The sequence below is a fragment of the Caenorhabditis briggsae genome (assembly GCF_000004555.2).
Source record: "Caenorhabditis briggsae complete genome, chrIV, whole genome shotgun sequence".
NCBI classification, from domain to species: Eukaryota; Metazoa; Nematoda; class Chromadorea; order Rhabditida; family Rhabditidae; genus Caenorhabditis; species Caenorhabditis briggsae.
The window spans coordinates 6000631-6017354 of record NC_013487.2 but is presented as its reverse complement, the minus strand read 5'-3'; the positions used below and the strand labels follow the sequence as shown (position 1 = coordinate 6017354).

Sequence of the window (16724 nt, the reverse complement as noted above, 5' to 3'; positions counted from 1 at the left end):
ATGCCAGTGATATAGTCCCCCATGTCCTGATGCCAGTATTATGGTACCTATATGCTGATGCCAGTTGTTTTTTGTCATGTTTTTTTCCGGTAAAAACCTGATTCTCTTTCACGTACTGAGCCTCTACGCGGCGAAAGGGATCAACAGACGAAAAGTCTGGCTAATCAGTACACTTTCGAAGTTTCTCATTTGATATAATTCTTTCCAGGCTTCTTTTCCATGACTTTGATATAATTTTCCTGCAAGTTCCAAAATAAAAACTCACTATGAATTTTAAATTCCATGTTCAATCTAGTTGCAATCATCTCATTGACTTTTGCTTTCACAAAAATCTCCAACGAGCTCGCTGTGAGTCGAACCATATCGATGAGATTCTCATAATAAATCTTGTGTTCTGGTCTGACAGCACTATCAGTGACATTCTTCTCAATCCATTCCTTGAGATAATCCTGCAGCCGGAACACCTGTTTCGTAGGCATATACGTGGCAATAGCGTTGATATCAGCACCGCCCAAAGCCATATAAGATGGGATTCGTTGAAGATTTCCATATTGCACCGACAGAAGGTGCATTCCGTCGAGGCTGTAATCGTCCACTGCATCCTCTTGTAGACCTATCGGTTTGGCGCCTTCGAAGAAAATACGTTTTTGGCATTCGGCACCGAGCTTCATGCAATGGAAATAGACGTCATCGCGGAATGGTCCGTCGTCTGGAAAAAAAATCGTCTGGAGCTTTAAAAAAAACATTAAAGGTGGGGGGACAGGAGATTTTTCGTAGTTTTTTTGTAGCTAGAGTATGCATTCTACCGTCACGGTGTACAACGCTTAATGTCACTCTGCGTACAGCTGTCGTCCTCGCCTTTATGTATGCAATCGGGCGTCCGCTTTCTTTTTTCCGCGTGGCTCAGTCGGTAGCGGCGCCGCACCCTTACTCCTCGCCTTCACAAGTTCAACTCCTCGAGGGGCATCTTTGAACGGAATTTCGAGAACATTTTTTTTTCATGTCTCCCCACCTTTAATCGAATTTTGATGTTTTGGAACGGGATTCGGAACACATAAACATTCAAAATCGAAATATTCCGAAATTCTAAATTTTTCAAATTGAAAACTTTACGAAAATTTCCAAATCATATTCCCGAATTCCTGAAATTTCAAAATCTCGAAAATTTCAAATTTTTAAAATCAGAATATGCCAAAACATTCCGAAAATACAGAATTTTGAAAGTTTGAAAATCGAAATTTCCGAATTTAATTTTCCGAAATTTCAAAAACCAAAATATCCCGAAGTTACAATATCGGAAAATTTCAGAACTGTCCGATTTCTAAGGATTCGGAGTTCCAAAGATTTTCAAAATTAAAAAAAAATTTTAACTGGAATCGTCCAAAATTCTGAAAATTTCAAAATTGCAACATTCCGAATTCCAAAAAATTTTAAAATCTGAATTTTAAAACTCGAAAATCCCAAAATTTTGAAATTCTGAAAATCGGAAAATTCCGAAATTTTAATAATCTGATTATTCCGCAATTCAGATACTTTTCAAATATGAATGTTCCGAATTTTCAAAATTTTCAAAATCGAAAAATTCGGAATACTCCGAAATACCGAAACCCGATTTTAAGATTTTAGGAATTTCGGGGAAAACTTCCGATTTTGAATGTTCCGCAATTTTTCAAAGCGGAAATTTTTCGAAATTCGGAGTTTTCAAAATCAGAACATTTCGACGATCCGAAAACTAACCTCCATCCAATCCATTGTAATTCCTCTTCGACGATTCGATGAACCTCAGCCTACTCGGCACTAACTCCATAAACAACTTCATCCAAGTACACTTCCGATGGTCCTCACAACACAGCGACGTCTGCTTCCGAACCTTCCCCCATGTTCTCGACTCATCCGCCTCTACCAGAGCCAATCCCTTCGGATCAGCATTCCATTGTCGATGTTTACAGTAAGATATGATAAAGACAATCAATGCGTATCGATGCGGATCGAAGACTCCTTTCTTTGGAATATTGGCTTCGAATAGCTCCTTGAATCTGGAGTTGTCGTCGTAAGAGTAAGCGTTGACTAGTTCTGGTAGCAGAGTCTCTAATCGCTTTTTGAACGGGTGCTGGATCTTGTTGATCGCCTCTTGATTCTCTTCTGCTATTTTCTTGAAGTCCGATTGTGTTCGAATCTTGTTCTTCACTATCATTTTCTTCTCTTCTTTCGGATATTTTCTGATTACCGCTGCCGGAAAACCTTTTTTCACTAAAGAACACTTTTCGAAATTCTTTCCGAACAGTTCCAAATCACATCGCTGATTAAAGAAGTCGTTGAGACATTCTGCAGATTGACATCGCCGATGTTTCCGTTGGTCTAGTGCCGTGGAGAAAGATCGGGACCGTCTAGAAGCTTCGATTTGTACCGGGAACTCTTCTTTCATCTCGATTTTGAGCTTCTTCATGTATTTCTGAGCGGTTTCAATGTGTTTTTCTAGCTTTTCTTGGCTATTTTCTTCAATTTCCTCCTCTTCTTCTGATGTGGTACATGACGAAATGGTACTATTCTGGCTTGATTGGGCACTCGGAACTGGGATCGGTTGAGGGGGAATTGCTTCATACCCTCCGTCGGAATTCCTCTTGATTTTGATCTTCATACAGCTATCAGTGGAAATGGATCTTCGAGGAGGTTCTGACTTTGGAAGTTCGAAATTTCTAACAGGCTGTGGTGAGACGTCGTCATATCCTGGAGTTCTCGGCACTGGAGCTTCTTGTTTCTTCTTTTTAATTCGTGGAGATTTCAAATCCAGTGGTTGGATTCCTGGACGAGCTTGTCTTGTTTTCTGAAATTTTCGGAATTTCGTAATTAAAGTAAATTCCAATTTTAAAAATTTCAGAATTCTACAACTTCGGATTTTCGGAATATTTTGTATTTGAAAATCTTTGAATTCCGTAAATTTCGTAGTTCTGAAAAATTGGAATTTCGGGGTATTATGCTTGTCTGAGAAAAAAAAAGGTTAGAGAGTATTTTTTGCAGTCTAAATACGGTAGCGATATCGAAGCGGAGAGCCTAAATAGCACACATAAGGAGGAGACGCAGACACTTTTTCTCTGCGTCTCAACCTTTTTTTTCTCAGACAAGCATAATATTTTGAGAAAAAAAAAAGATTTTTCCTCGATTTTTCGCAAAATTTTCAGACCTTTTTTGGTTTTTCTGCTGTTTTTGATAATTCTTTTTTGATTCTTCTGGTTTTTTGTCTGAAATTTGACAGGATAGTGTTCGCGAAGATTACTGTAGCCATCGAATTTCTTTTTTAGAGTTTTCTTGCAAACACAATCAGTTTTTGACGTGATTCTGAAAACTACAGACTACAAGAAAATTCGTTTCCTACAGTAATCTACAGTAATCTTCGCGAACACCATGCTGTCAAATTTCAGGCAAAAATTCGGAAAAATCGAAGAAGAATTATCAAAAATAGCTGAAAACCCTAAAAATGTCTATAAATTTTGCGAAAAATCAAAGAAAAATTCAAAATTTTTTTCTCGAAAAATAGCTATTGTCTGAGTTTTCAGTTTTTGGCGGGAATTCAAAAAAAAAGATTCGAGAACATTCTTAAAGTTCCCAGAAATGAACGAGGAGCGATTTTTCGAGATTTGTCAATTTTTAGAGACAAAAATAGTCAAAATCGGGTCATCGAGTTTTGGCCCCGCCCACTTTGAAAAAAGTCGAAAAAGCGAAATTTTGAGTGAAGCTCCGCCCACTTTTGAACAGATTTTCTGAATAAAAACAGAGAAGTTAGGCTCCGCCCACTTTTAAGAACAAAAAAAGAGTATTGTGTGAAAATCAGTTCTAGTGGATTTTAGCTCCGCCCACTTTTGAGCAAATATTCCACATAAAAGTTCTGATATTAAGCTCCGTCCATAATAAAACATTTTAAAATTTAGTGCTAGAAATAACCTCCTTGTCCCCGGATTTCAAACTGTCGTTGCTGCTAGAACTCATCGAAGACGATGCTCCGTGGTTCCTGGACGGTGGTGATCTGCTGTCGGCGGTAGAGGTCTGAAAAATTCAAAACTTGGAAAAAACAAAAAGCCAATTTTACCGTCTGAACGCAGATGCTAGGCGATGGTTCTGGAGTCACCGAGCGTTTTCTCTTGGGAATTCTGTATTCTGAAGATCGTGATGGTCCTTCTCCATCCGACTCCCTTTTCTTCTTCTTTTTCTTCTTGAACAACCGTTCCGGATCATCTGGAGTCACCATTTTCTCCCTAGCAGCCTCTCTTCTCCTTCTCTCTTCCTTCTGTCTCAGCTTGTTCATCCTTTCCAGCCTCTCTCTTCGCTCCCTCTGCTCCCGCTTCTCCTGTGGACTCAACAGATATCGATAACCCTTCACTTTATCCGCTGCCAATCCCAGATTCCTCCATACAGCACTTCCGTACGTCTTCTCGAACTTTTGATGTCCTTCTGGCATATTGTGTTCAGCCTTGTACACGGCCAATGGACCAGTCTTTTTGAGGTTCGACTCGGGTTCCCATGTTCGGTCTTGGACGGTGTAGCCCTTCCAATGCACGAGATACGCGTATTTCGAGTGTTTGAATTTGCCTTGATCCACCGAGTCTGGACTGAATTTCGCTTCGGATGCTAGCGCTTTGTCGATCAGCTTGTCAAACTCCATTCGATGCAAAATTGCACCGATCTCAAACTCTTCTTCTTCGTCGGAGGACATTTTTCCTGAAAATTTTTCGTTTTATCTGGGATCGGGGTTGTTCGGAACGGAATTTTTACGATTTTTTTCTGCGGAATTGGAAATTTGTGGACTACAGTATTTTAAAGGCGCACGCGTAGAATTTTCTTGTGGGTCTCGAGCGGAATCACATTTTTGACAACTTTCATCAATGTTCGACGTTTTTGAAATGGAAATATGGAATTTTTATTATAAAATTCGAATGTTAAAAATTCCAATTTTTCAAAACTGGAATTTTCAGAAAATTTCCAAATCGTTACATTCCGGAATACTAGAATCCTTAAAATCGGAATTTTCGGACATTTTCGAAATTAAAATATTCCAAAATTTCCATACTTGTAACGGGCCTTTTTCCCGAATTTCGGAGGCCCGGCCCGGCCTGTCATTCCACAAGTTTTGAAAATTTCAAAAAACACATACGGGGGGACCCTTATGTGATTTTTTTCGGACAAAATTTTTTTTCGAGTTTTGTTGATATTTTTGATCAAACAGACAAACAATCCAAAAACAAAAAAAAATAATGGAGAAAATTGTATTGAGAGCTCAAAATTCGGCTCGAAATGACAAAATTTTTGCTACCGGGCCGGCCCGGAATTTTACAAGTATGAAAATTCCGAAATTACTGAAACTTTTAAAAATCGAAAAACTCTGAAATATCTTAAAAATGGAAAATTCTGCAACTTTGAAATTTTGAAATTAGGAAATTCCAAATTTTTAAAAATCGGAGCATTCCGGAATTCCGAAATTCTTGAAATCAAAATTTTCGACATTCCGAACATCTGAAAAATAGCAAAAAAGAAATAAACGACACAATCTGGGAACGGGACGACAGATTGAATTTTTAAAGAGATAAAAAAAGGTTGGAAAGCATCGAATCGTATTTATATAAATGCTGCTCCTGACTATTTTCTTTTTCATGTGACAACGTTTCTCTTAAACACAAAAAACACCTAAAACCTTTTTTGAAAAACACACTTTGGGATGAGAGAGGAGAAAAAAAAGGGTTCAACGGGGGACAGAAGAGCAAAAAAGAGAGAGATCATGGCGAAAAACGGGGCTAAAAACTAGAAAAGCGGGAGGCTAATAAGGTAAATAAATAGGAAAATCAAAGCTGATAAATGAAATATGAAATAAGGAGAAACAAAAAGAAAATATTTAGGTCCTAATCTATACATTGCAATTTATAAAACAGAATCCTCGGCGGACGTCTTCTACCAAACTTGTGTCTCTCGAACTTCGCTGATGATGACACTGGCCTGTTGAAGAGCCTTCATCGTCTCCAGAGTGTCTCGTCGTCTCTGAGCCATATCCTCAGTTTCTGCGAGCAAATCGTCCATCTCGTCAGGTTTGTAGAGTTGGCGAACGAGTTCCGATTGTAGATTATCGCGAACAAAGTTGACGAGCAAAGCCATAATGGCCTTCGGTACGGTATCCTGAATGTTCTTTCGAACGATCAGGAAGTAGTTTCTGATGAGACGTTCGATAATGACGACGTCACGCTTTTCACGACTTGTCAGCTGACGGCCCAGTTGGGTTTCTGGGATTTCTGGCAGGAAGTTTGCAGTGTTCTCTGAAACTTTGGAAAACCGTTTTTTGAGCAAAAAGGTATATTGGAACAAAAAACCGGAGCTGTGTAAAAATAACGCTGATGGCCGTGACCGGAGGTCCTAAAACGAAAACTACCGTAACCTAGAACCATAGTTACGAAACAATTCTTAAAATTCCAGTTTTCCCCCATCAACAGAACCTCGATTTGACGTCTTCTGGTCAAAATTTCAATCGTCTCATCGCTTTAATCAAGTCAATGAGATAAGAGACAACTTAGAACTAGGACGTTTTAGAACTGAGACGGTTTAGGATTTTTTGTTTTCGAAAAACCCAAAACTCGAAAAACCATCAGAAAACTCGAAAGTTCTAAAATGTCACAATTCTAGAAAATCATGGTTCTAGTTTCATTTCAGAAATGTGACGGTTCAGAATTTTTTTAATGTCTTGGCAGTTAAGAAACGTCGCAGTTATAGAACGGTCTGGCTCTAAAACGTCGCTGTTCTAGAACGACATAATGCTGAAAGGTCACAGTTCTATGAAGTCACAGTTCTGAAATGTCCCAGTTCCAGAAACTCGTAGTTTTTTAACGATATGGTTGTGGAACGTCAGTTTTAGAACGTCATGGTTCTAAAACGGTCAAGTTCTGAAACGTTTCGATTTTCTTCGATTTGCTGTGACTTTTTTCTATAATATTTTTAGGTTATGATAGTTGTCGTTGTGGAACCTTCGGCCACAGCCACCGGCATTTTTCTTCCACCGCTCCAATTTTGTTCTGAATAACTCACTCTCTTGTGGGGACGACTTGTTGCTAGAAGTGGTGTTTCCGAATAACCCGAAGATCGAAGAAGCACGTGGATTTTGTGGTTGTTGCTGTTGAAGAGCAACATTAATATCGACACCGTTGACTCCGGGCACTGGATTCAATTGCTGTAATTTAAGATTTTTCCATGATTCCCATCGAAACTTCGAGAACAAGCCAAAAGAAAACAACACGCAACATGCCCAAATTACAACCCGAACCTGTTCTCCATGAGCACTGACCGCTCGCTCTCCAGTTGACGCGTGCCTGTTACGGCTACGACCGTGACGATCATCCAGGGAGAGCTCCTCCTTCAAAAGTGTCACCAGATTGGCCTCTGTGAATTCCGGATGCTTTGTGTTGATGTAGGCGAGCTCGATGGCTACGAGATTCTCGACAAGCTCGTTAGTTGGCTTCAGACGCTCCTTGAGAACTCCACTGACGACTTCATTGATTTTATCGTAGAGACGTGGGAATCGAATCATCTCTTGCTGAGTGGTGAATCCACAGTGCTGAACCATTCTCTGCATCTCTTCATGAACGAGCTCAACGCATCTCAACGATGGTTCTTCCAATCGTTGAATTTGTCTTTTAACCAGAAGTTCGAAAGACACTTCTGGAACAAAAAGCGCTGGTCGTGGTCCAGTTGCATTTCTAATCGCAGTCAGAATATCCAGTTGTGTGAGATTTTCCAATGGATTCACTGACTCTAACGATCTTCCGAATGTATCGTGGAAGATGTATCCTATACGAGCACCTCCGCAGAGTTCGGTTGTTTCGATATTACGGGCGGTCCCTTCGATAGTAGATGTGTAGGCCGTGGCAAAGCGAGTTATGATTTGAAGCAGAGTTCTATTCTTGTCCTCAACTGGCTCTCCGAATGCGACAAGATCCGATTGACACTGAGCATTCATAATGGAGACGCGAGCCTTGAGAGCTGGAAGGCAGTTACGGATGTGGTGCATTAGAAGCATATTCAGTCTCTTCGCCAAATAATGAGTTCCATTTCTGCTTGCCAGTGTTGGATATTTCTTTTGCAAGAACGTTTGCTCATCTTTAACTGCATCACTGATAGCTTTGTTATCCAGAATGTTCTGTTGCGATCGATTGACGACTCCGATGATTCCCAACTTCACTGGGATCACTTTTCCCATCAAAACATCCATCGCGTCGGTTCCCTGATCCATCAAATCTAGTTTTGTAAGAACTGCCAGCGTTCGCTGACCTCCTGCATCCACTTCCTTGCCAGTTTGATAGGCTCAGAGGTGGCAAAATCCTGGTTAGCTGGAGTAACCGCAAGGATAATCGAGGATGGGTTCGAGATGTAGTGAAGGATCATGTCTCTGATTTGCTCTTCAATATTGGCTGGTTGATCTCCAACGGGGATTTTTGTGATTCCAGGAAGATCCACAAGGGAGAGGGAGACGACTCGATGGGAATATATTTTCAAACTGATCGGGAGAAGAGAGATTCCCTTGTTCACACCGGTCACTCGATCGGTTTCGTCCTCGATTTCTTTGCGAACAGCATCGAAATCTGTAATTAAAAGAACTTTTCGAATTTAATAAAAATCTACAAATCCTACCTGTGAAAACTTTCGATCCAGTATGCTCAAACATCGCCCAATCATCGTTAAGCAGTGTTCCATTTGACCTTCTTCTCTTCGACTCTTCATCCAACGCTACGTGATTCAACTGAAGAATCAGAGGCCGACGAGTGACGATTCCAGTACCACGTGGCAGGAAATCCCGCCCCACGAGATTCTCGAGAACTGACGATTTTCCGGCGGACTGGGAGCCGACGACTACAATTTGTGGAAGTTGTATCTGATCTTCTTTCCGTCCAAGTGTCGCGAATACATTTTGTAACTTGTTGACGACTGGAATGAGATTTTCCATCTGAAAAATTTGGAAAATTGATGATGGGAGAGGAGAAAAGGAATATTTTGAAATAACAAAGTGTCATACTCATAGTAAAAATGATGTTTGGAAGGTTGCGAAATGGATGTGTTTGTGTAAAGAAAGACAAAGAACAACTGCCAGCCACTAAACTTTGAAAACTGATAGATGTAGTGATAACGAGTGATAAAAATGCAAACAGAAAGAGTGCACTTGACCATTCATTTTCTAAACTCAGAACGTTCGGTTTTTATACCATCTTTTCAACTCTGCTACTCACTGGGAAAATTTTAAGTTTCGAGGTTTTATGATAAAGTTTTGCATCATTCTACGCAGTTTTTCTTTTTGAAATTTGACATAAAGTCAAATTTGAAAAAAAATGATAAAAACCTGAAACCGGAAGATAAACAAAATCCGCCTCCGATATCCGATATTTTTCCGCAGAGAAAAATCTGAAATGCCGCAAACACGACAGCGTCATATTGCAGACAAAGCGCACAATCCTACGACAAATTTACCCGTGTGATCCATATTTTTCTGGAATTTCGATAGAAGTTTGCGAGTGAAAAAAAGATAATTTTGGCCGAAAGGTCTTCAAAATGGAAGCGCAGGCTAGCCAGTTCCGTTCTGTCGTTTACAATGCGGCATCAGCTGGACAGCTGCCTCGAGTAAAAGTGAGGAAAATATTTTTTCAGAATTTTTTTTATAAAAAAAGAGTTTCAGATTTTCACATCAAACAGAATACATGATGCAGAATGGATTTGTGAGTGCTTGAATCACAATGAGAACGATCGATACCCCCTAGTTGCTGCTTCAAGGCACGGGCACACAGATGTTGTGGAGTATTTGGTTGGATTTTTGGATTTCTAACTAATAAGTAGATTTATTATTTTAGCTAGACATTGGTGCCGATCCATCTGTTCGTGGAACTGTGGAATTCGACAATGACAATATTCGTGAGTAATAATTTCCCTTCAAAAAAAAAACATGATTCAGAAGGAACACCTCCTTTGTGGGCTGCCGCTGCCGCGGGACACCTAGATGTGAGTCAAAATTCTTAAGATTCTGTGAAAAATGAATTTCCAGATTGTAAAACTTCTGGTGGAGAAAGGACATGCCGATGTGAATCAAGCCACAAATACGCAAAGTACACCGTTAAGAGGAGCCTGTTATGATGGTCATTTGGAGATTGGTAAGGTCTTTTCTTGCTTTATTTTGTGCAGAAAATCATGTAGATTCTCCCAAAATGAAGAAAAAATTCAAAAAAGGTCAAAATCTCGAAGAATCGTTTTTTGTCCATTTCTGGAAACTTCTGGAAGGTTCTTGAATCTTTTTTGAGTTCCCGTCAAAACTGGAAACTCCGAAAAATTAGCGAATTTTCGAGAGAAACATTTATTTTTCCTTCGATTTTTTGCAAAATTTCAAGACTTTTATGGTTTTCAGCTATTTTCAAAAATTCTTTTTAGATTTTTCCGGTTGGTTTTCTTGTCTGAACTCTGATGGAACGTCGTTTTGATTACTATTACTATAGGAAAATCTCAATTTTGTAGTTTTTTATTTTGCAGAAAAACGTGATTGTATTCGCAAAAAAAAAAACTGCGAAATAGAAGGTTTTCTACAGTAATCTATAGTAATCTTCACGAACACCATATTGTTAAATTTTAGACAAAAATTCCAAAAAATCGAAAAAGAATTATCAAAAATAGCTGAAAAACCTAAAAAGGTCTGAAAATGTTGCAAAAAATCGAAGAAAAAAACATTTATTCTCTCGAAAAATCGCAAAAAAACCGCTAATTTTGTCAGAGTTTTCAGTTTTGGCGGGAATTCAAAAAATATTTGAGAAGTTTCCAGAAAGGTGCTTCTGTGAAGCAAAGCAATAAAAATTTCACAGAACACCACCTTCAAGCATTTAAAATAGAGGCTTAAAATTGCCGTTTTCCAGTGCAATACCTACTCGAGAAAGGCGCCGATCCACACATTCCAAATCGACACGGACACACTTGCCTTATGATCGCAGCGTATAGAAATAAGGTGAGTAAGAGACGTTGGCTAAATGGAGCCGGCTAATGCTCCGCGCGTTGCCAAGCGAGCGTTGCTCCGCTCTGACATCCCTATTCCTCTGTCCTGAGCCAAAATTTTTAATTCTTCCAGATCTCCGTTGTCCGTCAACTTCTCGCCACCGGAATCGACGTCAATTGCCAGACAGAACGTGGCAATTCAGCTCTCCACGATGCTGCTGAATCCGGAAACGTCGATGTCGTGAATATTCTTCTGGATCATGGAGCAGTCATGATGAAGGATATCCAAGGAGTTGATCCTCTGATGGGCGCTGCACTATCCGGATTTCGAGACGTTCTCTATGTACTTGCCGATAAGATGTCTTCTGCGATTCACAAGAGAGATGCCTTGAAGCTTCTTGGATCCACGTATCTGGATAAGAAAATGGACGCAATGACGGCAATGGAGTGTTGGAGACATGCGATGGATGTTCAGTTGCATTCAGATGAGATTCGGGCGATTCGAGAGTTGGAGACGTTCTTTGAGCCGAAAGAAGTCTATGAATATCAACGGGAAGCTCATAATAGCTATCAGATAGAGCAGTTGGATGGTAATATTGAAGCACAGAGAATGCAGGTTGGTCCCTTTCCTTTAAAAAAAAAGTCTGGCGGCACTGTCAAAAAATCGGTCAAAAAGGTCCTTTAAGTCCTAGATAAACTGTGGTTTTAGGGATTCCTCTAATCCTCTTCTTTTGCCTCACTATTCCAACGCTCTTTTGACCACTCAAGAGGTGACGAGGTATAAAAAGATGTTTTCCGGCCAATTAACCGTACCCCCTTTTTAATTGGTCCCTCTCTTGCCGATTTTCCCAGTCTATTTTCTATATGTCTCAAGTGATGTTCCGGCGGCATCGTTCACATGAATCTCAAAACGAGCTCTTTTCCTTCCGAGAGAGAGAGACGCAGACAGACAAAATGGGTACTAATTAGTGTGACACGCAACAATGAAGTGACATGTCCACCCCGTTTGAAACTGAGAAGAAGCCCCGAAGAGAGTTGATTTATGACACAATTGAGCATTCAGTTGGGGAGTACTTGGGCGGCGGATGGATCTAAAAGAGTGAGATTTACGATGATAAAGAGTCCGCTAACACGATGGTTTTGTGTTGCATAACGGAAGTTAATGTTTGTAATACGCAGAGCACAGAGCAGTCTTTTTGATTAGAAGCCGCCGACCTTTTGAAATTAGCCGAAAATATTTTTGAAAGTTAAAAAACTGGTCTTTATCAGTGTGTGATTTGCGTTACTTTTCCAAAAAGTTTATTAAACACAGTAAAACCTGTAATAGAAAGGCCCCCCTGAATGTCAGCTTTGTCAAAATTGTCAACTGATAAATTGTTTATCGCAAACATTTTATCAGTTAACACCTTCTTGATATCTTTTTTAGGAGCCGAGATAATCGAGCTCAAACTTGACAGTGTGAAGGCCCTTCTATTACAGGTTTTACGGTATACAGAAAACTTTGAAAATTAGCGGTTTTTGGCGATTTTTCGAGAGAAAAATTGATATTTTCTTCGATTTTTTTGCAAAATTTTTAGACCTTTTTAGGGTTTTCAGCTATTTTTGAAGATTCTTTTTTAATTTTTTCAAATTTTTCATCTGAAATATGACGGGATGATAGTCCTGAAAATTACTGTAAATTACTGTAGAAATCTAATTTCCTTTTGTAGTTTGTAGTTTTTGCAAACACAATCACGTCGAAATGCAGACAAAGGAAAAACCGATAACGAATCTTCAAAAACAGCTGAAAAACCTAAAAAGGTCTAAAAATTTTGAAAAAAATCGAAGAAAAAAAATTTTTTTTTCTTGAAAAATCGCCAAAAACCCGCTAATTTTTCGGAGTTTTCAGTTCCAGCGAGAACTCGAAAAAGATTCGAGAAACTTCTAGAAGTTTTCAGAAAGGGGAGAGAACTGAGATTTTTCTGCTATTTGAAGCCTTTTTTCGAGGTTTCTGGAACTTTTTTTTTCAAGAACCCTGTTACTCTACGAATCTACATGTCTGCATATACCGAACAAAATTTCAAAATACGTCCGATAATTTTTTGAAATCAGCCATTTTCGAAGAAGACATATCGGTCCCTATTTTCCATAAACTTTGGACCAAACTCCCTTTTCTCTAATAACCATATCTCCACCCTCATTAGTCACCACTCTTTGATTTGCTACCGTTTATCTAGATTACGTCATTTGAGAGCCATCATTCAAGGACACCCCCTTGATAGTCGTGAAGTATGTATGCGTTATCTGTCTCTCCCCATCAGGACCCCATCTATGAGATATCTGATCCCCTACAGGTGGCCCCTCTCAAATCCAAAAAAATACAAATTTTCAGGCTCTCGTAATTCGAGAACGTATTCTTGGTGGCGCCCATACCGATGTTCACTACTATCTGCGATTCCGTGGAGCGGTTTATTGCGATATGGGACAAATGAGCAGGTGTTATGAGCTGTGGAAGCATGCGTTGGAGTTGCAACAAGAGTATGTTGCCTTACTGTACATTTTAAGCTCAATTATCTGGGCTCCCATCAGAGATATCAAAGATTTGTCAAGTGATAAAATGTAACTGATAACATGATAAATCTTTTATCAGTTGAAAAAAATTTGATAGTTTCTGAAGGAACCGGGATAATTGAGTTCAAAATGTACGTATAGAAGGGGCTTCTATACATGATGATTTTTATTCCAGACACTTCGCTCCCCTGTACTTTGGTACCATAACCACCCTCCAATCGTTCCAAGAGACCTTCTCAATGTCCCTCAACGATTATCAAATCAACCATCAAGCCAATTTCAATCTACGTGTGAAGTTCTCCTGGGTTGAATATGTCTTCGATCGATTATGTTATGAAATGGAACGAGCTGCTGATTGGACAGGACCACCGCTTCTAGAAGATACCGAATGTTGTGGAAAAGATAAATGCACACATGCTACAGTAGACTCAGAGTACAAGAAGCTAGTTGTTGTAGCTGTTCATCTGATGAATGTCTTCGAACGAATTCAACTTCCATCGGTTCGTGGGGACGACACCGAAGAGGAAAAGTATACGAAGCTGGACCTGGCAAGATTCGTGAAAGTGTGCAAAAAGCTTCGTGTTCCGGTTCTTCACTATGCCCTTGAGGAGAAGGCTCCGGATCATAACTCGGATCTCACACTACCAAAGGCAGCAGTTCTTCAACAGCTCCTGGAGCAGGGACTCGATGTGAATGCTCCGTTTGAAGGTGGAGACATCCCGATGCATTTGACACTTCGAGCCAAGGAATTTAGAAAAAGTTTGATTTCGTTACTGCTGGATCATGGAACATGGTTGTTTGCAAGGAATGAGAAAGGAGAAATTGTCTACGAGATGATGAAGGCGTTGGAGAGAGAAGAAGATAATGATAGGAGATTCGTCACTTTTGCGGATTTGAGACTCGGTAAGGATTCTGAGAATCGAGATTCTGAAATTTAAAATTTGGAAAAATTCTGAACCGTATTGGCCTAACTTTTACACATTAAGTTTTCTAGGCCCCAATTGTAATTGGTCTGGTAATGGTCTGATATTTACCTGGTATGTTTTCTAAGCCATTTTAGGATGGCGGCTTAACTTTCCCAAAATAAATTTTCTAGGCCACCATGGTAAATGTGTTAGAAATGATCTGATATTCATGTGGTGTGTTTTCTAGATCAGTTAATATGGTGGCCTAAAAAACTTAATTTTCAAAAGTTAGGCCACCATGTCAAAATCGCCTAGTAATGACCTGATATTCGCCTGGTTAGTTTTCCAGGTCATTTTTGCATGGTGACCTAACTTTTGCAAGTTAAATTTTCTAGACCATCATGTGCTAAGTGACCTAGAAAATCCATCAGCCCTGTTCATTTCTACCCCAAAAAAAGGTGGAGGCCTAGAAAACTCAACTTGCACAAGTTAGGCCACCATGTTTAAATGGCCTAGAAAACACACAGGGTGAATATCAAGTCATTTCTAGGTCATTTTCCTTAGTGGCCTAGAAAAATCGTGTTGAGAAAGTTAGACCACTTCATTCCTCATCATTTTTCTTCTGAAGTTCTAAAAATTGAGATTCTGAAATTTCGAAGGATTTTGGACCATGAGATTCTATAGAATTCTGATTTTAATTTTCAATTTTCCCGAATACCGATTTCAATCATATTCCATTCCATTTGAAATTCAATTTTCATTTCTTTGGTTAAATATCCGTCACCCATTTTATAATCAACTTATTCTATGAATTCTCCCACAGCTCCAAAAGCCTCCAAAGGCGTTCCCCGTCCTCTCGAACTAATCACTCTCAATTATGACTTTCTCCCATTCTTTCCTTTTCCGGAATAACGTGTGAATAGGATTAAGACTCTCTCCTTCCTTTTCTCGGCTCTCTATTTAAAGGTGCATATAGGATTACCGAAACTACATCTTCCCGCACTTTAATTCATATTCATTTTCCAGGCCGCCGTATAACACTCGCCGGATTGGTTGCCAACGCGATGAGAACGAAGTATTCCGAAATTTTTGATGGAGTTGAGAGAGATTTTTCATTGGAACTCAGAAGATTTTATTTGCAACATTAGCTTTCCTTTTTGCTTTTTTCATCTTTTTATAATCGTAAAACATGTAATAAAAGGGCCCTGAACCAGTTTTTCTCGGTTCCTGTGAAAGATATCAAAAAGTTGTCAACTGATAAATTGTTAAGCATAAAATCAGGAACATTTTATCAGTTGACCGATTTCTGATATCGTTTACAGGAACTCGGCTCAAAGTTAAAGGGCCCTTCTATTACAGCTGTTACGGTAGTTTGCTTCGTTTTGGTGCTTTTTTCAAATGTCGCATTTTCACATATTTTTCCTCACCTGGTCCCTTTAATAATCTATCAAATCTCCCTAGCGATAAAAACCTCTAGAACCCGTACTCGATCAATTTAAGAATAAAATGAATACCGGTAGTTTTTGTCTCTGTTCTTGTGCCCCATCCTTTTTTTCTACTTTCTTGAATTATAATTTACCTCTTTGATATGATTATGATTGTAAAAATAAAAATGTAGATTATGTAAAATTCTAGAAAAGATTGCAATCTCGAGAGAAGATTCATAAGTTTATGGGACCCGAGAGAGAATATTAAGGGGAATAAGTAGGGGGACATTGTAGTATACTTGGATTTTTGGAAGAAAAGTTTCAGTTTCCGTTGAACTTCTGGTCTTTCTTAATTTTCGATTTCTTTGTAGAAAAAAAATCGACTTTAAAAAAAGTTTCTGTTTCAAAAAATTGGTAAAATCTACTACTTGAAATCGTTTACTAATCCACCATTCGCGAAGTTTTTGCATCTTTATATGTACTGAAATTCGAAGTTTTAAAGATCTTCTCAAATTTCTGCAAGAACTGAAAATTCAGATTTTTAGAATTTAAAAATTCAGAGTTTCGGCTTCGAAGCTTCGAAAAGAGAATTTTATAACTAAAACTTTGAAAGTCGCTCATTTCTTTTTAGGGTTTCCATGAATGTTTCGAAAAATTTTCAGATTAGAACGAAAAAAAGGTCCAAAAGATTTCAGAATTGGTTTTTGAAGATTTCAAATGACCAAAAGGTTTTTCATGATTTTCAATTTCTCCGTAGGAAAAAGTTTATGTTTCAAATAACTTCTAAATTTACTACATGAAGTCGTTCACTAATTTTTTTGACTTGATTTTCAACTATTTGAAAACGGCTTTT

The 16724-nt window shown here is 39.0% G+C and overlaps 3 protein-coding genes across 3 annotated transcripts in view; 1 reads left to right on the top strand and 2 right to left on the bottom strand.

Annotated features, from left to right (window-relative positions):
* The window catches only part of CBG19921, a gene marked incomplete at both ends in the record, with an annotated part of 13251 nt that extends 8543 nt beyond the window's left edge, over nt 1-4708 (bottom strand). Inside the window, 4 exons of the mRNA XM_045235317.1 lie at nt 266-709; nt 1738-2824; nt 3940-4041; nt 4076-4708. Coding sequence (XP_045096919.1) covers nt 266-709; nt 1738-2824; nt 3940-4041; nt 4076-4708 — 2266 coding nt within the window. The remainder of the gene's footprint in view (nt 1-265; nt 710-1737; nt 2825-3939; nt 4042-4075) is intronic.
* A 1229-nt stretch (nt 4709-5937) lies between these two features.
* On the bottom strand, nt 5938-8971 carry Cbr-drp-1 (the record flags this gene model as incomplete). Its single annotated transcript, XM_045235316.1, has 5 exons — nt 5938-6296; nt 7060-7201; nt 7295-8251; nt 8299-8609; nt 8659-8971. The coding sequence occupies 5 exons, from the start codon at nt 8969-8971 to the stop codon at nt 5938-5940; spliced, it is 2082 nt and encodes a 693-aa protein (XP_045096920.1).
* Nucleotides 8972-9570: 599 nt separating this feature from the next.
* Cbr-fem-1 lies at nt 9571-15592 on the top strand (the record flags this gene model as incomplete). The annotated part of the gene is made up of 10 exons (XM_002633829.2): nt 9571-9645; nt 9695-9820; nt 9867-9927; nt 9968-10014; nt 10058-10163; nt 10914-11002; nt 11123-11605; nt 13361-13506; nt 13715-14442; nt 15471-15592. The coding sequence occupies 10 exons, from the start codon at nt 9571-9573 to the stop codon at nt 15590-15592; spliced, it is 1983 nt and encodes a 660-aa protein (XP_002633875.2).
* Between the last annotated feature and the right edge of the window lie 1132 nt (nt 15593-16724).